Source organism: Lygodium microphyllum, chromosome 2 (genome assembly GCF_053477565.2).
Source record: "Lygodium microphyllum isolate KBCC chromosome 2, Lygodium_microphyllum_v1.1.10, whole genome shotgun sequence".
Classification (NCBI taxonomy): Eukaryota; Viridiplantae; Streptophyta; class Polypodiopsida; order Schizaeales; family Lygodiaceae; genus Lygodium; species Lygodium microphyllum.
Window position 1 is genome coordinate 63,172,694 of NC_141136.1, and position 27,834 is coordinate 63,200,527.

Consider the following 27,834-nt stretch of genomic DNA (forward strand, 5'->3'; position numbering starts at 1 on the left):
AAACTTGAGATTGGACCTGGTGGAGATGATGAAGATGGATCGCCAGACCTTGTGAATGCCGTGTGTCCTCCATGATTGGAGAGGTGGCCAGCCTCACCAACTGGTCCGAATGTGATAGCAAAACTGGTAGGAGGGGTGTAAACATCACTCTTTACAAGAGCACCGACTCTGATACCATGTTAAGAAGAGTGCTAGGGTTTGCACTGAGGACACATAGAGTGTACGACCACGACAGAAACACAAAGACAGACACAGACACAGAGGGCAAAACTCAAACCATAAACACAAAACTCAAAACTCAAACACAAACAGAAGAAGGGAGAGTGAGAACACAACTCTGAAGTGAATGAATGCTGTAAATGAATGTAAGAGTGTACAGTGTGCTCAAGGGCAAAGCAATGTCGGAGTGTGAAGTCCACCGAAGACGGATCCCAAGTCTGTGACCACCAGCCGGAGTGTAGGAGTGCTGAATAGTGAATGGTAGTAGCCTGGTCACCAAAACGCAGCAGTCTGGAGGCTGGAAATTGGTAAATGCAGCAGTGTACCACCGATCGGAGGCTGGAAATTGTGCACAGTTTGCTGTAAACTGCAAGCTGAAACAGTGTCTGAGAGTGTCAGGGCCTACAATGCTGAAATGCAGGCTGGCTGACCCTGGAGATGATGGACAGCAGGCTGAACAATAGTCTGGGATGGTCTGGAGCAGTCGCCAGCAGCTGAGAGCTGTCGCCTACAGCAATGGACAGGCTGAAGATGATGTGCCTGCAGTCGATAATGGCTGGACAGCAGATGGAGGCGGGCTGTAGGCTGGAAACTGGGCGGCAACAGCAGCAGAGGGTGTGTGGGCTAGTGTAATCTGCAAAACAAGGATGATGGCTGAATGGGGGCAGCTTGTCTATTTATAGATGTGGAAGGGCGCCCCAAAAATTAGGGTTTCCACTAAACTTTCTCAAACCGCTCCCTGTTTTAGGGTTTCCACTGAACTCTCTCGAACCGCTCCCTGTTTTAGGGTTTTATTGTAAAATAGCATTTTTAGTGTGTTTTGGGGTTGTTTAAGAGGCTAATCAGCAAGTAATGCATATTTTAGCTCAACACCCGAGACCCGAGGAAATCACGGGATGTCAAAGGTAAAAGTTGCTATAAGTTACGCACAGGTACTTGGTGGTATCTGGTGCCAGTTGTTGGCCTAGGTCATTCATTTGGCCATAAGTGTTAGTTGGTGACATTAGAGAAGTGGCGTTTAATGGTACCTAACGTTAATTTGATGGTCAAAGATGGCATAGAGACACTCGAGAGTGGAAGATACCCAGCCAATTTACTTATTGGCCAGTCAGATTTTTTTTCAGGGCACCGAAATAATTATTAGATTAATTTTCAGTATTTAAAGACTGAAAATTAATATTTAATTATTCATAATGTTGAAAAAATCATTTGGGAATGTTGCCACTTGTTAAAAATGCCCATGCGAGACTGAAAAACGTATTTAGAGACTTGAGAGAGCAATTTTTAGTATATTCAGCCTGCAAGAGAGAGGGAGGAGATGCTCTGGTCTGATTTGCAGCCATTGGAGGACCTTCTGAGGCAGCCAAGGGTTGGAAAAGACCAATCAACAGTAGATGACAGCATCTACAGGCTGTTGAGACAAGGTAGCAGCAGGAAATGACTGATTTTCTTCAGTTCTTTGCATCTACAAGCTGTTGAGACAGGGCAGCAGTAGTAAATGATAGATCTTCTTCAATTCTTTGTGAAGAAACTCTGAATTTTCTCTCTCTAGATCTTTCTCTCTCTTCTCCCAGCCATCTTACAGCCTTGCTGCGAAGATCTCAGCATTTGGACCCTTGGAGGCTGAGAAATTGCAGATGTCTCTGCTGTAAACCCTAATTTATAGCAGAAATTAGGGTTTAGTAGCAGCCTTGAGAAGCTTGCCAGAAATTGGAAGCTCTAAGACTTGGATTTTTCAAGACTAAAGGTGAATTTCAGCTAAATTCAGGTGGAGGACTAGCCATCCATTGAATTTGGGGCATTTCCATTGTCTATGAAGTGGGTGAAGGCCAATTAAGTGTCCGAATTAAGGGGAAAAATCAAATTGAAGACTTGTTGGTCACTTTGGAAAGCAAGAGGAGTTTGAATTGCGAAGGGGATTGGGAGAATCCCATTGTAAATCAATTTTTTCTTCAGTAAAGCTAAAGAAATACCGAAAGGGGCGCCGATTTTGGAGCCAATCCGGTGTGCATTGTCCAAGATTAGTAGGTAAATTTTTGTATTTTCAGATTTGCATTAATTGTTTGCTGTTGTAATTAAGTTGTAATCAGGGATTTACCACCCATCCACGGAAGGAAAGCTGGTTTCAATGTCTACTCTTACTCTTGGTATGTTATAGGTGGAGTTATAGCATGCTCGCATGGGGCATGTGAACTATGGTAGCTTGATGCTCTTATAGCATACAGAGATGCTAGATGGATTACCTCTTTTGGAGAGATCTCCTGAGCACTTATGCGAAGGATGTATTTTGGTGAAAATGCGTCGGTTTTCGTTTTCCCATGATGTTGCTTTTAGAGCCACAGCTAGGTTATAGTTAGTGCACTCAGATGTATGTGGCCCTATGCAGACAAAGTCATTGGGTGGATGTTACTTTTTTGTGACTTTTATTGATGACTTTACACACTTCTGCTGGGTCTATTCTTTAGTTAAAAAGTCAAAAGTGTATGATGCATTTTTTGGCTTTTGTAGCACTTGTTGAGAACCAATTTGGCTGTAAAGTAAAAACTCTCTTTTCGGACCGAGGGGGGGAATACATGTCCTCTATGCTGAATTCTTTTTTAAAGCAGAAGGGCATTGTTTATTAGTTCACTACTGCTTATACTCCACAACAAAATGGAGTTGCAGAGAGGAAGAATCGGCCACTCATGGAGATGGCCAGATGTATGTTGAAAGCAAAGAGCTTGCTACATAGTTTTTGGATGGAAGCTGTTATGTGTGCTTGCCATGTTTTGAATAGATGCCCCACCAAAACATTAAAGAATGTTACACCTTTTGAGGCTTGGAATAGTTGGAAACCTTCTGTTGGACACTTTCATACTTTTGGGTGTCTTGCATATGCACACATTCCACAAGTACTTAGAAGAAAGTTGGATAACAAGGTTGTCAAATGCATTTTTGTGGGATATAGTAGTGAGAGCAAAGGCTACAGACTATATGATCCTGTCTCTAAAAAGGTATTTGTTAGTAGGGATGTACTCTTTGATGAAAAATCAGAATTATCCCTTGCTGGTTTTGACACATCAGGTTGCTCGTGATGTATTTGAAGGGTTGCTACCCATTTGATTTGGTGATTCAGCTGGAGTTTCAGCAAGTGAACTTAATGCTTAGCAGCCAGCTGCTCCATTGGAAAATGCAGAAAATCAGCCATTGGCTGATTTGAATATTCAGCAAAGTGCTGAATCTGAAATTCAGCAAGAGCTTGTGCACAGTCAGGAGGCAACACAAATGCCTAGATGGTATTTACAGACTATGAAAGATAGTCATTTGAATGCTCCCATGGCTGGTTGTACTAGAAGGCAAGCTCGTATGCATGATACTGCACATACCATGGAATTTGTTATGGCAGCAAGTACAGCCGATGATGAGCAGCCTGAATGTTTTGAGGATGCACAACATAGTGTGCATTGGATGACAGCAATGCAAGCTGAATTTGATTCTATCATTAAGAATGAAACATGGGATTTAGTGTCTTTGCCCATTGGGAAGAAAGCCATTGGAACAAAATGGGTCTACAAGCTGAAAAGGAATGCAGATGGATCCATTGACAAATATAATGCAAGGCTTGTAGCTAAGGGCTATGCACAGAAGAAATGCATTGACTATGAGGAGACATTTGCTTCTACCTCCCGCATGACTACCATCAGGTCTATGGTTGCTTTGGCTGCCCATTATGGTTGGACTGTGCATTAGTTAGATATTAAAACTGCATTTTTACATGGGAAACTTCATGAAGAAGTATATATACAACCACCCATTGGTTTTGCAGTTGAGGGATCCGAACACTTGGTTTGCAAGCTGAAAAAGGCTTTATATGGCTTGAAATAAGCTCCTAGAGCTTGGTATGCAAAGATTGATGTCTTTTTACTCAGCCAAGGGTTTATAAACAGCTCATCTGAGTCTAGCCTTTACGTATGCAAAGAAGGGGATTCATGCTGATCATCTGTCTATATGTTGATGACCTTTTGCTTACAGGGACACATGCTAATTAGATTTCAGCATTTAAATAAAATTTGCAGCAAATTTTTGAGATGTCAGACTTAGGGTCTTTGCACTATTACTTGGGCATTCAGTTCATACATGATGCTAGAGGTATTGGTTTATCACAGTCAAGATACATTGGTAAAATCCTTGAGAGGTTTGGCTCACAGGATTGCAAGCTAGTTTGTACACCAATGGATCTTGGACTAAAGTTGTCATTACATGATGACAGTGATTTGTTTGATATACACACATATGCTCTAGCAGTTGGATGCCTTATTTACCTATGCAACACTAGGCCAGACATACAGTTTGCAGTTTGAGCCTTGAGCAGATATATGCGCAGCCACACATGTCACATTGGCAAGCTGTTAAGCGTGTCTTTCGTTACTTGTAGGGTACTAGATCTCTTGGATTGCTTTATGCCCAAGGGGGACCACTGCATTTATATGCTTACAGTGATTCTGATTGGGTTGGTGATTATGATTCACATCACTCCACTAGTAGCAATTGTTTCTTTCTTGGCTCATCTTGCATATCTTGGCTTAGCAAGAACAATCCACAATTGCTACATCGTCATGTGAAGTTGAATACAAGGCAGCTTTCACTACCATAGTTGAATGTGTATGGATTAGACGCTTGCAAGCTGATCTAGATGTATCTATTACGGAGCCTACTACTTTGTTCATTGACAGTCAGAGTGCCATTGTAGTGGCACGGAACCCAGTGTTTCATGCACGCACAAAACACATTGAGATACATTATCACTTTGTCAGAGAGAGGCTATATGCAAGTGATATCAGCCTTGTCTATTGTCCTACCACTAGTAATGTAGCAGATATCTTCACCAAAGCTCTTCCTCGTGACAAATTTGAAGCATTTCGCAATGCTTTAAATTTGATTTCCTTTGATGGCAAATGATCCTTGTATTTTTTATCACTCTTCACTCTAGGGGGCTTTGTTGGGTTTCACTCATGCCTATGCTCGTAGAGGAGTGTCGGTGATCAGTAAGACACTGGGGCACTTTTTACTCTCGGTACGAGAGGTTTTTTTTCCTAGACTTATTCTCTTTTTTTGTATGTGCCCATGCTACACATTTATGGGCACTTATCATGTTCGGGTGTGAACACCCCTTACAACCCTAAGGTTTAAGGGTTGTACTTTGTACTTTCAGTTTACACTCTTTCAGTCTATTGCATTGGGTGTCATGCTTCACTCTCCACATTGTCCACTGCACTCTCAATTGAGAGCCTCGATCCTCTCCTCTCACATAGTCCACATGAGCTTATGAAGGTCACTGGCTATATTAATAGTCAAAGAGTTAGAGTTTGATTGGACAATGGTTCTACTTATAATTTTTTTCCTTCTTGATTTGTACAAAGACTTCAGCTCTATGTAGTACTCACTAATTGAGAATATTGTGTCAGTTACATGGAGGATTTGGATGTGGATCACGCGGATCGGATATGTTGAGATTGGATCATTTGATTCAACACTACCATGAATCCTTGGACTTTCAATTAATGAACTTTGACCATGTCTTAGTACGTCATGGTTCTTTGATAAGTTTTCCTCTTTGTACATTGATTATAAAACTCACATAGTTTCTTCCAAGCTTGATAGTTGTTTTCTTGTGATTGAGGGCTGGTCAGCTTCCAAGATCACTTAGTCTAATGTATATATGATATTAGACTTGGAATTCAGTAGATGTTTTTGTGATCTAGATATTATTGTCAATGTTTGTTTTATTAAAAAAGTTCAATCATCTTGTTGGGGGTTAAAGGCTGGCTATGCGTGCTTGTCATTGTCACTTTATTCTTTATTTTTTACATGATAATAGAATAAGGGAAGGTAGGCCACACATTGTGATTGTTGGAGTTCCAATATATCCTCTTACTCCAATATATCCTCTTACTCTCTCTTGCTCAAACCTCCATAGCTCTTGCTTCTCTCTACTTCCACTTTTGCTCACCTTTCAACTAGTATCAGAGTGGGCATTTGAGGAGCTTCTTTAGCATTACATTCAGCCTAGGAAGAAGAGCTTGGCTTGAAGCTTTCATAGCAACCACACACCAAGGTATGCATCAGTCCCATTGCCTCTTCGCTTAGCTCCAGCCCTTCCACTATTGATCAGGCCCTTCCCTGGAGGTATTTGAGCTTCTGAAGTGACCCACTAGGGTTGAACACAACGGGCAGCCCCCACGACAATAGCCTGCAAATTGTGGCACAATTTTAGGGGCTGTTCCCACATTCAGAGCATCAGGCTACTGGTCTTAGAACTCCTCGTGCTTGTTGCCCAGCATTTGAGGATTCTTCTGTGCTTCTACGACTCCGTCTTGAGCTCTGTTTGCAAGGATTGAGATTGAACACATGCAGCCATTGATTGTGATTTAGGACAGCTTTGCTAAAATACCTTATGGACAGCATGCACTTGAATGCCTATGGCTCATATGACACTTATATGATATGCTTTTGATGCCCAAATGTTCATTTGATGCTTGAGCAAGCTTCTTGGATTGATTAGAGCTCGAATAGCTCAACATTTGAAGGGTTCTTTGCTGTAGCAAAGTTTCGATAGCAAGCATTCACAGTGAATATCTATGTATTGAATGCCTACATGCTATTCGGATATGCTACATGACTATGTTGATGCTTGGCATTGATGTTTATGTTTGGATATACCTATGTTGAGCTATATAGCTTGGATTTAAGCTCCGTTGGTTGCATTCAGGCAGTGGCTATTTGCTTAGTTATTTCCACTTGTAGGCTTGAAGACATTGAAGATACATGCTCATGGATGTATACATGATGTATTTTGGGCACCTGGATACTATGAGCTCTATGCATTGAGCTTCCTTTGCTACTTTGGATACTCCAGATTTGCTCTAGTGGGAGTACTTGGTATTTTCTTCATAGAGCTTGTGTCAATGTAGATGTTTATGACTATGGGCCGATTTGCCTTTGATTTTGATGCCTTATACCATTTATTCTCAGTGGATTGTTAGTGGTGGATACATGCTTGGCATGCATATTGGTATGTATTTATGTACCTGACACCTTGGATGTTTTGATAGCCTTTGGTACTCAGTGGTTTATACTTTGACTTTACAGTGCTAGTTGCATTTTATATCTCAGTTGTTACCCGGATTTTCCTAGCAATGGGAGCTTACTCTTTTGCATGTTTGCCTACAGTTACATGTTGATTTACTACAATTTTATGGATAGTCATGCTAAAAATTTGGTTTTGAGCCGTTTCCTTGAGAGCAGACACTTGCATTCAGCACTCTACTGCTTCTTGCTTGTGGATAATAGTATGCTAGCTCTGTCTTCCTCTTGTTGTAGGATTTTTGGCTTGGCTTTGGGGCTTATTTGCTGTTATTACAGAAGCTTGTACTCTCTTTGTTTGACAGACATAATTGCAGGTGCTTTAAATGCTTCTAATGACAATGCTATCTTCAATATAGAGAAGTTGGATGGCAATAACTTCTAGTATTGGAAGACTTAGATTTGACAGATATTGGTGCAAAAGATCAAGTCAAGCCATTAAAATTAGAGGGTGTAAAGCCAAAACTTTATGATGTAAAGGATTAAGAGGAGCTTGATGAGCTATGTAAGTCTACCATTATTTTGTCATCGTCAAAGTAGATATACTTCAATGTCATTGAGAGTGAGGGTGGTGCTTATGCATTATGGAAAAAGATTTGTGATCTTGATGATAAGCTGAGTCTTGCAACATAGCTGTATTAGCTTATGAAACTCATGGATCCTCATATGAAGGAAGAGATGTCTATATCTTCTCACCTACATGAGTTTCTTCCATTTTCAATCATCTTACTTCGTAGGGGCTTAAGTTTGAGAAAAATGTTAAGTCTCTTTTCTTGCTTGTCACATTGTTTGAGTCTTGGGATGCATTCTCTACACTACTATGAGTGCCAACCCTCCTAAATGTGGCTTTCAGCTCAAGGATGTAAAGGGTGCTTTGCTTACAAAAGAAGTAAATAGGAAGAATGTTGATATAGCCTACTAGGTACTATGTCTCTTTTGATGATTTTGCACGAAAGATTACACATGGCAACCTCATTTTTGCCAGAGGTGCCAAGCTTAGTAGCATGTATCCCTTGCTTGTATCTGGATCTGTTGATCATGTTTTGACCTAACTGATCTTCTATATGTATCTCTTTGGCATCGCGGTCTTAGGTATATGTTTCTTAAAGGAATAAAAGTATTCACTCTTTTGCAATATTTACAGCCTCTTGACTACTCATGTTCTGACTCTTATGATCATTGTTAACATGGCAGGCAAACTTGCATAAAAAGTCTTGTTTTACATACGTGGGTAAGCCATTGACTCTTATGCATTCAAATATTTGTGGTCCCATACCCTGTTAATCATTAGGTGGTGCTAAGTATTTTGTCATGTTTATTAATGATAATCCACATAAAGTTTGGGCCTATCTTGTTAAGCAGAAGCGAGAGGTATTACCTACTTTTCAAACTTGACAATGGAGATGAATATATCTTTAGGGCTTTTGAGCAGTTTTGTGATGAGAGGGGTATGAAGCGTCAAGTGAGAGCTCCGTATATCCCATTATAGAATGATGTTGTAGAGCGTATGAAGAGGATTATTCAAGAAAGATTCCATAGTATGCTTAGTCAGTCAGGCTTACCACAATACTTTTGGGCTAAGGTGGTTATTATTGCTGCTCATTTGATTAATAGATCCCCATGCACTATTGTTGGTGGTAGAGTTGCAGAGGAGGTATGGTCTGGTAAACCTCCCTTATATACACACTTGTATGTCTTTGGATGCGAGGCTTTTTGTTATATTGTCATGAGGACATGTATTTTTGAAACCTCACTTAACATGCGGATTAATATTTAATCACATGGTTAAGTAAATGTTGCACATGTGAGGTGTAACTAGGGTTAGAGTAAATTTAGTAGCTTGGGACCCGAGGAAATCACGGGAAAAGTTGCTATAAGGTATGGTGCATAGGTAGTTGGTGGTATCTGGTGCTAGTTGTTGGTCTAAGTCATTCATTTGGCCACAAATATTAGTTGGTGACAATAGAGAAGTGGCGTTTAATGGTACCTAATGCTAATCTGATGGTCAAAGATGGCACAAAGACACTAGGGAATGGAAGTTGCCCAGCCAATTTAATTATTGGCTAGTCAGATTATTTTTTTGGGCAGGGAAATAATTATTAGACTAATTTTCAGTATTTAAGATCGAAAATTAATATTTGATTATGGATAATGCTAGAAAAAGCATTTGGGAAGGCTGCCATTTAGCAAACTTGCCCATAAAGCCTGGTGGAAGGTTAAATAAGAGGAAAAACGTGACAAGTTTCTTGTTGTGAATGGTGGGGAGTTGATTGAGTCTGTTTTTCCTCCATTTTCCAGTACGAAAGAGCATGTTGGCTATAGGCGACAACTCCTAGGGACCCCTAAATTGCACCTGACAACATCTAGGCTGCTGGCGGCAACATTTATTGCAGGCAACAGCAAGAAGAGGGTTCCCAATAGTAGGCGACAGCATTTAGAGACTGTTGAGACAGAGAAACAATAGTAAATGACTGATTTTCTTCAGTTCTTCACGAAGAAAGTCTGACTTTTCTCTCTCTCTTTGGCATTCTCTCTTATCTCCTAGCCTTTCTATAGCCTTGCTCCGAAGATTACAGCATTGAGATCACTAGAGATTGAGAAATTTCAAATCTGATGATACCCACTTTTCAAATCCATATGGCTGAATATGACTGCCTCTACAATCTATCCATAACATCATCGATCCGAGAAATCAGAAAGCGGTTCTTTACCGTGATCTTGTTCAAAGTATGATAATCAATGCACAGATGCCATGAATCATCCTTTTTCTACACCAAAAGCACTGGAGAACAAAAAGCAGATGAGCTGGGCTGAATCAACCTTTTTTCTAATAGCTCATTTACTTGACTCATAATCTTCTCCTATTGGGCTGCATTAACTTTGTAGGGTGGCTTATTAGGTTGGCTACTTCCAGGATAAGATCTACACCATGATCTTTTGGCCTTTTAGGCAGTAGCTACCATGGAAGTGACTGAGAGAAGCAATTAGGATACATTTTTAGAAATGACATGTGATCCTTCTCTAACCTAGACATGTTCCCAACATTCTCACTATCTTCTTTATCGCTAGTAAAAACCAAGTATGTTAAAAGATGATTTTTCATTACTTTAGAAATGGCAGCTGTAAATACAACAGGGTCAGATTCACCTTTCGACTTTACATCAAGTGTGAGTACCTTTCCCTTATGTAAATAGTGATATTTTTGCAGGAGAATCAATCATTGCATGTATATGGTGACACCATGGCATACCAAGCAATACATCACAACCGTCAAGTGGAGCAATAAAGAATTCTTTGCTGTCCACATATCCCTGTATATGCAACCAAAACTTTCTAATGAGTGGTGTGACAGGCTCTGCATGGCCTTTACATGCCATTCCAATTTTCCCCATGGGTCCCATCTCATCCTCTCAATGCCCAGACGGGCTACTATGTTAACAAAGATGAAGCTGGCTTGTGCACCATTATCAAAGAAATTCAATGCATGTTGATCCCTAAATTTTCCCCAAGCTCTACACAACTCGATAGCATTATTATTGGGCTGATCACTAACAATATCTGGTATCAATCCCACTAATGTTTTGGGTTTCTTTCCTTTAGAATCTCCTGGATTTTTTGAATTTCTAGCTTGCTGCCTATTGGGACAGTCCCTTGCAATGTGACCCTCCTGTTCACAAATAAAACATTTATTTGCAACCATCAATTCCCTATGTTGTGCCAACGATTTTGAGCCCTTTCTTTGTTGTTTTGACCTCTTTACAAGCTGATTTTCAAATTTTCTCATTTTCTTAGCCTTAAACAACTTTTTATTCAGCTTCTCCCCACTCTCTAGGTAGCCCGAATCCTTCCAATGCAGCAAAGCATGGACTGTAGCAGCAGTGTCTATGAGCTGAGACATGTTGGACATGGTGGATTTAATGCAAAAATCCCTGATTCCTTTAGGGAGTCCACAAACATATTTATCCACTTGCTCATGAAGGAGTATGAGGCAATAAGAAGTAATATGCAACAATGCATCCCAAAACTTCTTATTATATTGCTCCAAATTCTTACATTCCTTAGCATCCAACTTATTCCAAGCTATCATGATGTCCACCTCAAGGGTACTTGCCAACCAATTCGATGCAAACATTTGCTTGAATTGTACCCACATTGACAGTGCTCTACCTTGTATAAGAAGAGCAGACCACCATTGCAATGCATTCACTTTTAAGAAAGTGGCAACCTTTCTAATCTTTGAGGACTCGGTGAAGTTTCCCCCTGAATAGGTTGCATAAAATTGCTAAATGAAAGTCAAAGCTTTCGGCCTATCTTTTGCACCATTGAAGGACTTAAATTTCATTGCTTTTCCATCCGCATTAGTCTTTTGCTGCCCCTTTTGGTATCAAGTTGTCATATATTGGATGTTGCAAACAGGGTGCATTTGCTGAATTTACATCAAACCAACACTAAACAGAGCATTTGCATGACGATTACTTATTCTTTGAGCCCCATAAGCATTTGGGGGTGCAGATGCATTACCTAACATGCTAGTTTGTATCCTAGGTATGAAACCAATGTTGTCATACATAGGGTTTTGCACATTTCCAGCCATATGTGAATACATTGGGCCTTGCATACAGTGCATTGGTTGCTACATACCATAGGGATTTGTGCCATACATTCCTCTATGCGGTGCCTGTCTGACCATAGCATGAGAAGTCGTGCTTCCATCAAAATATCCTGACTGCTCCATCATAGCATGCATGCTTGGTTGTCCAAAATCCATTGGATTGGCACTTTTGTGATGGCCTCGCATTTGCATTGCTTGTCTCGTATTTCATTACTATTTTTGGGAGTTTCAAATGAAGGGTTTGGCATTATCTTTGGTGCATCTTGCTGTCTCGAAGGTGTAAACGACATCTTCTTCTTCTTCTTGCCTTTGCTATCCTCCTTTGGAGCATTCAAAAATTAGGAAAATTGAGGATCCTTTGCCAATTCAGCAAAGAGATTTGCTGCTGTCCTCATTTGATTCTTGAATTGGTCATCAAATTTCTCTTCACTTTACTGGTTATTAGTCTCCTTTTGTCATGAAGGCTGTACATTTTGCCCAACAACAATATTTTCAGCTTGCTATCCATGGTCTGAGCCTTGTTCAAGGTTAGGTATTGCATTTCCTTCATTTCCATGTGAATGTTCATACTGAGAGGCATTATCATTGCTTGAGTGCATCTCACTATATGAAGACATATTGTTGTAATTTCTCAGCTGAGAGCAAAAATCAGCACTAGCACAAAGCTTTGGCTTGCATCTAGGTGCCTCGAGCCTACCAAATCAAAGGATTGAGTGGAATGCTAGCAATGGAACCATGAAACCAACCTTCCTTCTTGGGAAAGGGTGGCAATTCCCTAAATAAGCATGTAATTACAACAATCAACAAATGAACATAACTTGACATGCACAAATTACCTTAATAATCTTGGGCATCAGACTTTGGTTCCAAAATTGGTGCCCCTTTCGGTATTTCTTTAACTTGATTGCTAATGGAGTGAGTACAAGCTGAGATTCACAATCTCCTTTGGTGTTTCAAAAGCCCCTTGCTATAGCAACAATCAGCAATCAATTCGGGTTAAATGTCCCTTGAATTTTTAGCAAGGACTTGCATAAATAGAACCACCAAATGGCCAAGTGCTGCCCCAATTTACAAGAATGGGTTGGTATTTGAACTCCTTGACAATTACACAAATTTCAGGTGCTGAATTTAGTGTACGATGCCTTCACCAATTGCCACGGGTCCCGAGGTGGTTGTCAAACCCTAAATTGTATAGAAATTTGCGGTTTACAGAAAGATCTCTCTATTGTCCACCAAATTTGACTTAAATTTGATCCAAAGTTCTGAGAAATGCTGAGAATGACTGAGCACAAGCTGGAGAAGGTGGGAGAATGTCAGAAGAGAGAGAAATTTGGGAATTCTTCATGGAGAAACCCTTTAGATTGGTTGCAACTTGTCAAGGACTGCCCAAGGGCTATTGCCCACTGCTAGAGATGCTAGAAATTGCTGTGGCCAGCCATCAGCTCTTGTTGCCTGCCCTTGTAGACCCAACAATTGCTGTCGCCTACCTCAGATGGGTTGTTTGCTGCTGACTCTGTCTCCAGAAGGTGATCCACAGGTAGGAAATCAGACTAGCAGCTTGTTCTCTTTCTTTCTCTCAGCTTGTTTTGCCAAGGGGGAGCCTTCTAATCCTATTTTTCAGCATTGTTCAGCCATTTAATTAATTTTCAGAATTAAATAATTCTGAAAATTGAATTCAACCATTCTGACCCTACTCAAAATTAAGTGTGCCCATCCATAAATTAATTGGCTAGGCCATCTGCAACCTGGAGTGGTTTCCAACTTGTGTTGACGCTCAGACTGGCATTAATTAATTAATCAATTAATGCAAGTCCCTAGTGTCACCACAGACACTTATTGGCTAAACGAGTGCCCTAGGGTCAAATCTGATTCCAATTGACCAACAAAACCTAGCCAGCATAACTTATCACAACTTTTATCTTTGACATCAATTGCATCCTTGGGATCCTTGGCCTGTTACTATGAAATAACTGCCGTATGCATCGCATGTACTAAACAATCTTGTATATTTGATTAATAACTTAATTAAATGTTATCAACAAGATTAAAGCATTTCAATATTTCATGTCCTTGTGATACTTCCACTCTTACTCATCTTTCACATTTGTGGTGCAATGTAATTTAAATTCTTTTAGTAATTTTGTTGATATTAATTTAGATGTAAGTAAATATTTGAATCCAATTTTACACGAATCTACCTATACCTTTCCATCTAAATTACTTGACGGACTTCCGTTGTCTCATGGTAAATTAGACCATAGGATTGAGTTATTGTCTGGTAGCCATCCTATCTCTCGGCATTTGTATTTGTTTAGCCGGAAAGAGGGGGACAAGATAGTTAGGCAACTTCATGATTATCTAGATAAGGTTCATTGAACCTAGTAAGTCTCCATGGGATGTGCCTGCTCTTCTCCCAAAAAGAAGGATTGTAAGATGCGCTTTTGCATAGACTATAAGGGTCTCAATAAGGTAGCTGTCAAGAACAAATGTATGTTGCCTTAAATGGATGATGTCATAGATAGATTGTATAGTGCACATTATTTTACCAAAATCACTCGATACCCTTAAATACAGATAGCTTTGGAGGATATCTCGAAAACTGTGTTTCGAATATGGTATGGATATTATCAAATTTTAATTATTGGTCGACTTTCTGTACAACAATATCGGAGATATTGACGATTGTAGGGAAAAGCATTAAAACGGCCCAAGTTCTTACTATGTTTTATGGTGACCAATATCCTACTTTTGGAGAGCTCCAGGAGTGCATGTGAGTCTACATTAAATTCCTCCCCATGCCTCATATTTATAGTGAATTAGAGAAGAGGGCTTGTGGCTGAGAAGTGGAGCTCTTTGTGGAGGGGGATCTTGGAAAGATCAGTGATGTGATGCTCAGATCATAAATTTGATGGTTCCATTGGCTCCGAAAGGGGGGTAAAACTCCAATTCACTTGGTTAGAAAGCTCTTAATTAAACTAAGTAATGGGGACATTACATTCTTCCCTCCTTAGAGAAATCGAGATGTCCTTATCTCGAGAGAAACTGGGGGTATTCTTTCATAAGGGTTGCCTCATCGACCCAAGTGGCATCTTCTTCAGGATAATCCTTCCATTGTACTAGGTGTTCTCTTAGGATGACTACTAGAAAGTACTATTAATTATCTTTGAGGTATTGTGGACCTTTCTAGAGTCATTTGAAGAAACGAGTGGGACAAGGTGAACTTATTGTTCTAATTGAGGAATTCCTATGGCTCGAGGATACTACTCGATATATTCTACTCAAACCGGAATTGGTTCTCAACCATAGGACTAATTGATCCCATCAAATCATTGATCCTAAGTATTTGATCGAGTGAAAGAATTGCCTGGAGAGAGAGGCTACTTGGGAGTCGGTACATTCATTGAAGAGTCGTTTTGAGGATATTGGTGAGGATATCAATCATTCATAAGGAGGGAAGTGCTACATTTGTGGACATCTAGATGGGCACTTGTAGCATTAGCCACAATGGTCATGAAGTGACTTAATGCGAATGTACTAAAGGCACTCCGGGGCCATGGTAGTCGAGTCCTATTTATAGGACTTTAGGCCCTATTGTGCATATCATTGTGTGATCACCACTCTTGGACTCAAGTTTCTATTGTGCACATCATTGTATGATCACCACTGTTGGACTCTTGGCATGCACGTGGACAGTGTGGATTGGTGATATGGGACACCAATCCTTGGGATGTAGTTATGACCATAAGTGCTACTAGTTCAAGGCTCGTGGGAGAGCCCCATTTGGCTCTATTGTTGGGAGTTGAGTCTAGTGTCTAGCCCCTTTATAATTGTGGATATAGCTTGTGTTGTGTCTCATGTGCAGGTTGTATCCTAGGTGGGCGTTTCAAATGTGATTTCTATTCAATGCTCTTAGTATCAAAGTGAATATTCAACCAAGTGTGCAATGGTGCTGAGACGATGCAATAAGTGAAGCCTCTGAAACTTGGGGATGGATGATGAGGTTATGAAGGGGTGATATTTACATCCATCTTTTGAGTCCATCAAGATGAATGAATTCTATAGCTTTGGTCAATTGAACTTGACCTTGGAAGGCTATTACTCAAAGTTTATGAGCCTCAGGCGCCAATGATTTTAGCACAACAAATCACAAGGGTTTCCCAAGGGATTTGTTGATGCGCATGAATGAATTAGGGAGAATCAGATTGTCCCTTGTTACTATTTAACGGAACCACAACCAAGAGAAGTCGCTTGGAAGAATGAGTGAGGAAAGAAGACCTTGATGAGTTGACTCTAGTTTGACTTTGTGAAATGACTTGGACGGTGCCCAAAAAGTGGGAGGCTTTGTTAAAAGTGAAATATGACAACATTATTTTTCTTACTTCATGAGGTGGAGTGGGGTTTCACCTTGCTTCTTTGTAAAATTTTCCAACTAATTCATATGTCATTTGGGTTGAGAGGTGCCATAACCCCATAAGATGCAGACCTCACATCAGCTAGTGGGATATTATGTAGACACACTAGCAGATAGGATATATCAGAGGTGCATTATTCAAGAGGTGGAGACAGAGGAGCACTACATAAGCAAATGCCCTTTTTATAATGAGATATGAGGTTGCTACCATTGCCTTTTCCAATAGCAATCTGGAACCATCTGTCAACTATGCAGTTTCGTGACGAGAGATGCCTAGGACTCCGAGATTCATCGATGTTGAGAATTTAGGCACCAAGATTCTTTTGATGCGGCTGGTTTGTAATTTTCTGCAAGTAATTCATATATCATTTGGGATGAGAGGTGCCAAAAGATGCGGACCTCACATCAGTTAGTGGGATATTATGTAGACACACTGGAGGATATGATATATCAGATGTGCTTTATTCGAGAGGTAGAGACAGAGCAGCACTATGAATGCAAACACCCTTCTTATAATGAGATATAAGGTCACTATCATTGCCTTTCCCAATAGAGATCTGGTCTATTTGTCAAGTTATGGTGTTCCCTGACCAGAAATGCTTCGGACTCTGAGATTCAGTGACATTGAGCTTGTTGGCACCCAGATTTATTGACTTGGCCCTGAGCAATGTTGCGATGGCATACTTCTTCAGGGTTGTAGCACTGCCATCAAAGACTCAATCTCCAGTATTGGCTCTGCCTAGTAGGGTACTGTCTAGGGTGACAATAGATAGAGCTACAAAGCTCATAAGACTTCGCCCCTAAAATCAAGAATGCCCATGAGATTATCTGACATCATCTCTCACAGTGCAGGACATTTTGGAGGAGATTCACTTCATCTGACTCTATCATAGCAGAGCTGAGATCCCTCAAGCTGAACCCTATGGGGGATACTATAGATGATAAGGGAGCTAGGAGCTCTTGTACACTGTGATCACATCATCTTTGTTTTATTTTAGTCTTATTTTTCTTAAATTGCCAATGATGAGATGTGCCATGGTACGACTTCCTTTTTTTCCCCCCCCAAGAAAAGCAATTTCTATTAATAACACCTTGGCAAATAACCTAAGGTAAAATGTAAAGTGCAAAGAACTTTGTGAATAGTAACTGAGTATATCACAAATACAATGGTTGTGTGGATGACCAATCCAGTGGCTGTAATGCCAAACCATATGAGTAACAGTATTGAAGAAAGTGCCTGAATCCCATGTCTGTAGAAAAACCTCTCTTCTCTTCCTCATCCTCTCAGAGCTGCCCTGCATCCTCTCCCATCTCTTGCAAAAAGTGTGAACGATCTCTGTCCAGATCCTCTATCAAAAGTCTCTGCTGTGAATACATCCAGAAGTCAATGATGTGGCTGCATCTCACAATCCAAATATACCGGGCTATGATGCTGGCAATCAACTCCCGTCTGTGGTAGTGTCCTTGAGTCCGTAGTGCCTATGATTAATTTGGAGTGAGAATCTTGCTCAGATCCTGTCCAAGGATGAGAAAAGAGTATCTCCCCTCAACATCCTCATAGCCACATGCTAGGCCTCTATCTATGACCCATGCTACAGCCCCTCAAGTAGCCACCATGGTCTCTGTTGTGCTGTGAAATATTATCCTAAGGGCTCTCCTCTAAGCCTCATGGGATCTAGGGAAGTCCAATAGGCAATGTCTCTCTGTCTCCACTGGATTGCTGCATCTCACGCATGCTACTGGGTCCTTGCCGCATCCAAGCCACATGCCAATAGGATGTTCGTGATGGCCAGAATCTGACGTGGCAGCCCTTGTTTCAACACGTGGTGGGGACTATTCACTGACACCAGGTGGCAATGGAAACTTGCAGAGCAGGGCGACTGCACAGCAGACAACGATTTGTGGATTGGAGTGTGCAGCATTAAGCGCAACCCTGCAGATAGGCACTGTCCCTGTACAGGCTCCCTCCTGGGCAGGTGCAACCCTTCAGACCCACGACCTGCAGACTCTCTCGGCTAGACCTGTTTCAGAATCATCCCAAGGGGGGATTTGTCACCATAGTACAACTTCGTTCCTTCATATCCATCTTCAAATCTTGTGCTTTTGTGCTGTGCAGTGGCTTTCAGCTAGTATGACTCTACCTTTACAAGCCACGAGGGTGCAGTTTTACTGAACTTAGCATTTGCCATGACATCTCATTTGTTCTTCAAAGAAAGGGCCCTATTGCTGCAATTGTTCAAAACATGGCACTATAGTGACAGCTTTGTTCTTCAAAAAGAGGCCCCAGGGGGTGCAATTTCTCAAAACTTGGCACTATTCTAACATTTTGGGTTTTTCAAGGAGAGGTCCAAAAGTGGTCCATTCTTTGAGATTGATCCTGAACAGTCTGTACAGTTAATCTCGCGGTTACCATGCACAAGTGCTTGTACATATTTCCAGCTAAGTATCGGAGAGCAGTTCTGATTTTTTCTCTCAGTTCCAGATTGTATTGGACATTTCCAATTGGTGGATTTACAAATGGAAGATATGAATACAGACTTGGAGAGCCTCTGCATAGGCCCTGATGCAGTTCAGAAAAGCATTGAATATTCTACTGTTTTGTAATTGCCTTGTTAACTTGTATATGCTATTATTTGGCTCGAAATACTTCTTCCATGCTTTTATTTCTGGTTGTGTATAGAAAGGCCATGGGATATCTACTTCTTTGAGTGAAGCTGTATTGAACCTAAGTCGCGAGTTTTTTCATCTCAATTATGAAGATAAACTTAAAATCAAGATGCGAAGTGATGGGGGCTTCAGGTAATTTTTTTGTGCAAAAGTGTTTAGTTCTTGGTTACTTTGTAATGGGTTTTGAGTTTTGTTCTTTATTCAAGGGGCTTTCTAATATGGGTTTAACATACTATACACATGATTGTTTTGTAGGGGATACCAAAGGCTGGGTGAGAACGTAACCAAAGGGCGACCTGACATGCATGAGGCTATTGATGTAAGTTTGTCTTCTTCCCCTTTTACTATTTGTTTCTATAATAATTTCAATCAGCACGATGGATTTTTACTGAAGCTAGATTCATTGCTGGTGAATGAATTTGCTGATAACTTTCATAAAAGTGGAATTCTTTTGTGAGTCAAACAAATAAATAATTATGTCCAGGGATTGGTTTAAGCGCATGGTACAATCAGGTTCTATGTCAATGTGCCAAAAATAGGGGCACTCAAGGACTAAAGTGGATCTGCCAAAGATGGGGCTGGACTTAATATCTTAACACCCCTTCTCAGCGACATTTTGGTTAAAAAATGGGGATGAATACCCTAAAATTAAAATGAAGCTGAAAAGAGGCCAAAGCTGGTGGGGTGAAAAGCACCCTCTCTTAAACTGCTAAAAAGGTGGGGTCCAACCCCGATTCATGCAAGTAGTCAATCAGGATTGCTCTGATGTAAAGCCTTGCTGAAGACTACAGGCACATTGTCCCATGTAGGCACAAATCACTTGTTGCTCAATTGATCTACTCATGAACCAAGTGATTATGAACCCCTATGAACCCTTTGTGCTTGGTTCTTATATGGAACCTTGGGTTTCATGCCAATGCTGTGGCACTTTGACTGTCAATGTAGACAATAGTAGGTTGCTTCTGGGAATAACCCAAATCATCCAATAGCCGGAGCAAATAGAGAATGTGCAAGGCAACACCAGAGAATACCTGGTACACTTTGCCTTCATAGATTATCTTGCAACAGTGGACTGCCTTTTGAGACTTAGGGTCCAAGTCCCCTCTGAGACATGCTGCCACGTGAACATATGCATCACATTCAAAAATCCAAATTTGTGTGATTGATGGACAAATATTTCAATAAGGCTCCTGCATGGTGATATAATCTAATGCTGATGTAGAATTGCAGTTGATGAAGGCCAAAGTCCTGATGAGACCAAAGCATATAGTAAAATAGCAGTGATGTCTCATCAAAGAGTGCAATCAAAAGTACAATTGAAGTACATCTAACCATGAATGAGCTGACCAGTATGCCTCCATCATGTGCTGATGAACATGCGACCACCTGGTGGTCTTCTACCTACCGACCGGCTGCAGCCTGGATGCTGCCTTGATTCCTTCCCTGCTGCCCGTGATGCTTTGCTTGCCACCCTGTTTCTCCGTACAGTTGCCCCTGCTGCCCCCCTGCTGCCCCCCTCTAGACCCCGCCACTGTCCTTATTTGCTGTGCCATCCCCACCCTTCTACTTCTGCCCTGCACTACGTATTCCATGTCATCTACATCCCATGTTCCAAGCCATCTGTATTACCATGCCCCTTGCTTATCACCACCTCCACCTTGTCCTGTCAACCACCTCCCCTACAGACAACTGCACTGCTGATGCTAGCGACACCCGCCTGTTCACCTCAGCAACGTATATTTCAGCTAGGTGCTCTCTTCTATCCAGACATGAAAGTGTCCTCGATGTTCTCCACCTTAGCAACCTTCATTGACTTCCTCACCCAATCCACTTCCATATCCCTTCTCTCACACAGCCTTCTCCCTTGGGCTCAGAATCACACTAGTCAGTACCAGCCAATCAGGAACTCTCAACACCATGGACACATGGAACTAGGGAGGTTCGAGAGATTGCAGCTGGTCCACCACTACCATCAGGAGACTCCAATGCAGCCACCCGCATACCTACAACCGACGCCTTCCCGCCATTTCACATCGCTTCAAACAAAGAGTGTGCCCTCAAAGACAGTTGCAGCCCAAGAGGTTTCATCTCTGGCTTACAGAGTGATTGTATTGCAACCTTATCCTAACTCATGGTACATGAGAGATTTTTAGCCAAGGAATAGGTCACATATGGAGATATACTTACTGGTCTATTAGCTGTTTGTGCCCCGAAAGAATGGCCAGTGAGACAGGACGTCAAGTCGACCATCGTATGGCAGGGGGTGACTTAAACATGGTGGAGACCTTGGAGGATAGGAGAGTTATATGCACGTAGACCATTAGAGGAGGTGGCCAGGCTGCATGGAAGCTCTTGTTGTAGATTAGAGGATAGGAATCATGGTTCACAACGAAGTTTCACTGATCCACAAGCTCGCTTGAGTTCTCTAGGAAAGACAGGGCAATAGGAGCTAGGACTTTCTCGAGGATTGACCGGTTTATATGAATGACTGGGTTTGTGATAGGGGCAGCCTAGCAGGCATCATATCTTGTTGGACTCTCTCGAACCACTCACCGGTGTAGCTAGTTCTTTTTGAGAGAGTCAAAGGACTTACTTCAATGCAAGGATTTCAAAGCACATGTTCCATGATGATGATCTTAGAGAGTTAGTCACACGAATTCGGGGAACTAGATTCCAGACCTTTCTCAACTGTACAGGTTGCTAGAGACTTGGATGAGAGTTTACTAGATATGTTCTCCTTCTTCAAGGAGGTCATCAGGAGGAGACAAGGCCTTCAAGAGAGGGAGGGGAGTACTAGAGCATCATTGGCTATGCTCGACAGGGAGGAGAGATGTTCAGGTTACATATGGATAGTTGAGAGGATGTGTATTGCTAGAATAGAGATTAATGCCCTAGAGGAAGCAAATCAGAGAAATGATTCCATGTGAGAGCTTCCTTGTGGAGTCAGGCAGGAGATAGGGTTAATAGAGATTTCTTTTGCATCACATGGCCAAAACACTCTAGACAGTGTGTATCGAGACTCAAGAGAGTTGATGGATACATTGTATAGGGCCTTTTGAATGTGGAGCAGGTGGCTAGCCAGTGTTACACAACTTTTTATAGGTTAAAATGGGTAATTGAGATGATGCATATTGCCAAAGTAGAGATTGATGCCATGAAGGAAGCAAGATTGGAGGTCATGTTCCATACAGGAGCTTCCTTTTGGACTCAGTTAGTAGACATGGTTAATAGGGATTTCATCCACACCACAAGGTCAAAACACTCTAGATAGGGCGTACAGAGACTTTGGAGAGCTAATAGAGCCATTGCATGGGGCCTTTTGAAGGCAAGGCAAGTGACTATACAATATAATTACACAAATTTGCTAGGATCCACAACTCGACCCTTAGCTACAAGATGGATAGAGAGAGAGGATGGCAGAGCACCAGGGGGTGGTCACCAACAGGAAGGGCATGCATTTAATGGACCTTTTTATAGAGGAGTTGAGAATGCACTTCTGGCTTTGCTCTTAGGCATGTGTCCAGCAGAATATGGACTATAGAAGTCCTTCCTTTTGAGCTATTGGGATCTTATCAATACATGTGTCATCACAGGTGTGTATGAGAACAGAGTGGAGATCACACTATGGAGGCTGATTACTATGCTCGGAACTGCCTACAAAATCCTTACAAAGCTGATCAAACTAAGACTATCCCCATTGATGCAATGTAATAGCCAACCCACACAGACATGCTTTGTTTGAGAGGGCAGCATCTTGGACTCACTTTTCAGGAGTCCACTGCTCTTTGTTGTTCCAACAACCACGACCTCATTGTGCTCCTCAACTTTGAGAAGGCATATGACTGCCTGGATTGGGAGTTTCTACAGGGCATCATGCTGAGGATGGGATTTCAAGAGCCGTGGGTGACGAGACTTGCTGTCGTTTATTCCTCAGCACCGAGTGAGGCTCTTGTTGGCAGGGCTAGAAGAGAGATCGAAAGACCAGTGAGGGAAGGCTGCTCAGTCATCCAGAGGTATTGAAGGCATCAGGTTGCCCATCCCTGAGCTCAAGTAGCTGCTCAATGTGGAGTTTACAGATGATACAACAGTTTATTTAGATGGGGATGAGAGCAAATTTAGAGCCTTTATAGTGGCCATGGGGATTTTTTGCAAAGCATCTTAATTCTAATTCTTGTGAATTTTTGGCGTGTGACATCAGGCAGCCAGAATGGTGTCCACACAAGGATTCACTTGGGTTCCCCTTGGGACCACAGTGAGATGTCTTGCAATTACGTCAGAGTGGCAATTGGCGCCTCTTCTTTGAGAAAATGGTTTGGCATTATAACCCACTGGATTGGTTCATCACGCATGCATTGTATTTATGATGTAGTTAGCTACTCTCTACAAGGTTCTTTGTATGTTGTAGTTTTACTTCAGGGGGATTTTCTCCAATGTGTTTTTAATAGAATTATCTTTTCTTTGCAGAAAAGAAAATGTACACTGAAAACAGCCTAAAATAGTTGTCAAAATGTATATTAAAAATGTGCAGTTGAGTTGAACTCCAAGGATTAGTAATTGTGAATTAGGACAGCTACAAAAAGGAGCCATCTTCGCCATCTGCTCTACATCTGTTACATGTGGTGGTGCGATTTCTTTCTTGTAATAGCTTTGCCATGGGAAAGCTTCCACCAAACATCTCCATAAAACATCCATTTGTTTCCAGGGAAATTTATTTCTATATCCTTCAAATGTTTTCTATCCAGCAGGTTGTAGTGTTAGTCAAAATGCCGTAAGTGATTGACATCCTCATGTGTCCAAAGTGGGCCTTTCTACAGATCACCTCAGCTGAGGGCCATTCAGAAAGGACCTCTATTGCTGCGTATAAGGATCATGGGTGGAAAATCCTAAAAAAATAAAGGTAAGTCCCCATGGCTAGGATCTTGTGAGATAGCAACCAAAGAAATAAGGATATCTCCCGATGTTAGAAGCTATCCTCTGATCTCTCTGTCTGTGAGGAATTGCTGATGATGCTGTGGCTATATCACTGAGATGCTGCATTCGAGGAGCCCTAATTTTGCACATCTGTATTTTGGGGATGATATACTATATCAAAGATGATGTGTGTCCCAAGATGAACCAAATAACTGAGGTTTGTTGGGGACTTTTCCTTCATGTATACGTTTCTACTACTACAATAACTTTTTAGGAGTGATGCACAATTGTTTATTAAACTCATACATTACAATTTTGTGCATATGTACATTTCTCAAAACTTATCTAGATGGAGTAGTGTTGAACTTCTACAAAGTATTCAATTAGCTGTGCCTTTCACAAGAAAAGCTTAGTGCTGCTTCAAAGGTACAGGTTTGCTGACCTAGCTTATCGTTGCTTTGCAGTATTACAAGGAGTTTGAATATGGTGCTTATGGAGAACTTGGCCAACCTATGTACGGTCAAAATTTATGGTACTGGTTTGTATTCCTTGATGTTGAGGGAGGATCTCTTGGTTTCTCCTGGGACTTAAGAGGGTTAATTCTTTTAATGTGAGACATTCCATCTTTTTAACAGGCCGGAATATCCAGCCAAGTTCAAAATTGTAATGGAGGAATACATCAATGTAATGACAGGTTAGTCCGTTAAAAAGGCTAACATGAAGAACTTTCTATTAGGTTATAGTCTTCTGTTTTGGCCTATCAGAATTCCAGGACATGACTCTGTGCAAGCGATCAATTCTTGTATCCATGGGTATATGACATTGCTAGAAAACCTAATGGTTTTATTTTTGATAGCCCTTGCCAAGAAGATACTACAAGGAATCTCGTTGGCTCTAGGAGGCGCCCCAAATGCTTTTGAGAATGGCAAAACTAGCAACCCTTTTTGGGTGATGCGTGTTATTGGATATCCCCCATTGGCAAACACAGTAGATTCTGCTTTTGATGATAGTGAAGTAAGCTGGTATGGTTCTCTCTTATTTGCATGCCTCATCCTGATTTGATTTGATTTGTGTTGTCCATGCTTTATAAATCTATGCTAGGTCTGTTTCAATGTAAGGTCTAACAAAAGGCTACAAACAAGGGGAATGGTAATGAAATGGCAGGATGGAGAAAACACACTCGTGTCATTAGAAACATTACAGAAATTTCTACCAAAATTCCATGAAGATAAAGGACTTGATGTAATTTAAGGTTCATCCATGTAATCAATTCAAACAGATGGACATAAATAATTGCAGTACATGTAGATCAGTGTTAGGTATTTTTTGCATGTTCTTTGATGATTATTTCAATGTTTTGCATAGGCAATCTTTTCTATTTCCACATTGCTGATTGTGAGTCAGTTCTTAATGATCAAAAGTTTCATTTTCAGTCCTACACCTTGGTCCTGCTTGACAACAGCATGTCATGGCGTAAGTTATGAACAATCATGGCTGTAATTTCTTTATTTTGTGTGTGTGCGTGTGTGTGTCTGTGTAGTGATTATTGTATGCTGAATACAACAATAAAGTCATGCATTAAACTGGATACTCTAAATTCTAATGCAATAACTCTTTTGTCATGTTTTTAGAGATCACGAATTTTTTGAATGATAAGAAACACCTTTAATTTGTAAGAAAATTTACTTACAAGTTTCATAGGTTTCATAGTTTTGGAAAGGAGTTTCCTTGAAACTATGGTGCATGCGACAAGCCTGCTAGTCATTAGTAGCTTTTTCTTGTAGCTGGATGAGGGCAAGGGCTACTCCTTGCTAGTTGATGGCTCCACTATTGGATTTTTCTTTGTAGGCTTGGACGAGTACTATGTACATGGAGGGTACATGAAGGGGATCTCATCTAGCTAGTGCAATATGTTGGCTCCCCAAGGCAGTGCTTCTTGTGTGGATGATAGGCCATCTTGTAGCAGCCTGCCTTAGGATATAAACCTAGGAGATGCTGCAGCATCATAGACACAAATCCTTCTAGGGAGGGGCTAGGATCACCCTCCTAGATTCTCAACCATCTGATGACACAACAACTCATAAAGAGAGTCGTATCCCTCCCTACCAACACGCCACTGCCCTCGCCCCTTCTTGTGTGGATGATAGGCCATCTTGTAGCGGCCTGCCTTAGGATATAAACCTAGGAGATGCTGCAGCATCATAGACACAAATCCTTCTAGGGAGGGGCTAGGATCACCCTCCTAGATTCTCAACCATCTGATGACACAACAACTCATAAAGAGAGTCGTATCCCTCCCTACCAACACGCCACTGCCCTCGCCCCCGCCATCGCGACCCGTCAAACCCCCCTCGTTGACTGGCGTTGCGCCCCCCCTGTCCCTCTTGCTTGCCCCCCACCCCCCGCCCCCTCGGCACTATGCTGCCCCACCCCCTCCCGCCACCACGCTGTGCCCTACGTCCCTCCTCCCCGCCCCCCCTCTCGGCACTACGCTGCCCCACCCCCTCCCGCCACCACGCTGTGCCCTATGTCCCTCCTCCCCGCCATTATGCTGTGTGCCCCCCCCCCCCCCCCCCGGCCGGTACCCCATTCATAGGGTGACTTCGCCCGCCTACAACCATCCGCGTTGCCCCCCTTCCCTCCCCGCCTTGGTTTCTCTTCTTCATTGTCCCCAGGTAGATGTTCTAGGCCCACCACACTAAACGACGCCACTTTGAACCCCCCCCCCCCCCCCCCAAGCGCTCGTTGGCCTTCACCCTGCGGATCCAGGCCCCCACCTGTGTGGCTCTAGCCTGACGCAATCACCCGTGGCGCCCCGTGCCTTCACCGCTAGCAAAAAATAGACCCCCCTGTCCTCGCTTTCACACCTGGCCCCCTCCCTTCATTGCTCCCTCCACTTGCAGCAACAACACCCCTTCCTCTGGAAGTATAGTAGTGTGCTGGGTAGGTTCTCAGAAGGGATGTGCAATGGAAACCTCTTATCAGACGTCGGTGCATTCTGCGAGTGCCCCCCGTCAAACACCTTGCGCGTAGTCCTCTCTGAGGAACAGCTCTTAGCAGTCCGTGCCACAGAGCTGGAGCTAAAAGAAATAGTGATCTTTGGTCAGGTCGTAGGACACACCTTGTCCAGGGCTCGGCTTCAGGGCTGGCTCGGCTTCAGGGCTGGCTTCATTCCATGCTGCGCATTGGCACGGCGCAGATCGTGGAGGTGATTCTCATGGGGCAAGGGATCTTCAAAGTTCATGGTACGACTCACCTCGATAGACGCAGCCTAGGAGTGGCTAGTTTACCCTATGCCTCCATGAAGGGGGTCATTCACATGGTCCCTTGGTACAATGGTTTCATAGTGGAGGCATTCGCGCTCCACAACAATTTTCTTAGACATTTGGTCACCCTACTCTTTCCCGGACTGGCGATAGAGTATCGTCAGCTTGTGGAAGACTTTGGATGGCTCTTTAGCACTGTCCTTCTCGTCTCTTTTGCAGACGTGGTGATAGCTGCAGGAGTCCCAAAGGTATGGGTGTGGTAGTGAAAGAGACAAAGAACATACCACAGTTTCTAGAGATTGAGGCAGGCACACTCTCCTTTAGGCAGCAAGTTATTGTGATGGGGCAGCTCAGGCAATGCCTGCATTGCCATGACTTTGGGCATTTGGCAACAGAGTGTACGTGGTTCGGAGCCAAGGCAGCTTTGCCGAGAGGCCCATAGGTGGACGCGGATGGCTTCACATGGGTCTAGAGATGACAAAGAGGGAGACGGCAGGGGGGGCCGCAGCCAGCCGTTCCTCAGACACAGCTATGACAGTAGGGAGCAGGAGGGTGAGCGTCGCCCCCTCAATAGATCATCCCCACCCCCCGCCCCCCCCCCCCCCCCCCCCCCCCCGCCCCACTTG

At 42.3% G+C, this 27,834-nt stretch overlaps 1 protein-coding gene across 2 annotated transcripts in view; it reads left to right on the plus strand.

Moving 5' to 3' along the window:
• The window catches only part of LOC148039814 (homoarginine-6-hydroxylase 2-ODD-233-like), a 196,455-nt gene that overhangs the window by 89,590 nt on the left and 79,031 nt on the right, over positions 1–27,834 (plus strand). Inside the window, exons 3-8 of one of the 2 annotated variants that reach the window (XM_087694255.1) lie at positions 8,536–8,572; positions 19,049–19,163; positions 19,287–19,350; positions 24,407–24,474; positions 24,578–24,636; positions 24,799–24,964. In XM_087694255.1, the coding sequence (XP_087550381.1) occupies positions 8,536–8,572; positions 19,049–19,163; positions 19,287–19,350; positions 24,407–24,474; positions 24,578–24,636; positions 24,799–24,964 (509 nt within the window). Of the gene's footprint in view, positions 1–8,535; positions 8,573–19,044; positions 19,164–19,286; positions 19,351–24,406; positions 24,475–24,577; positions 24,637–24,798; positions 24,965–27,834 lie in introns of both variants that reach the window. The other variant, XM_087694264.1, reaches the window with a different exon arrangement.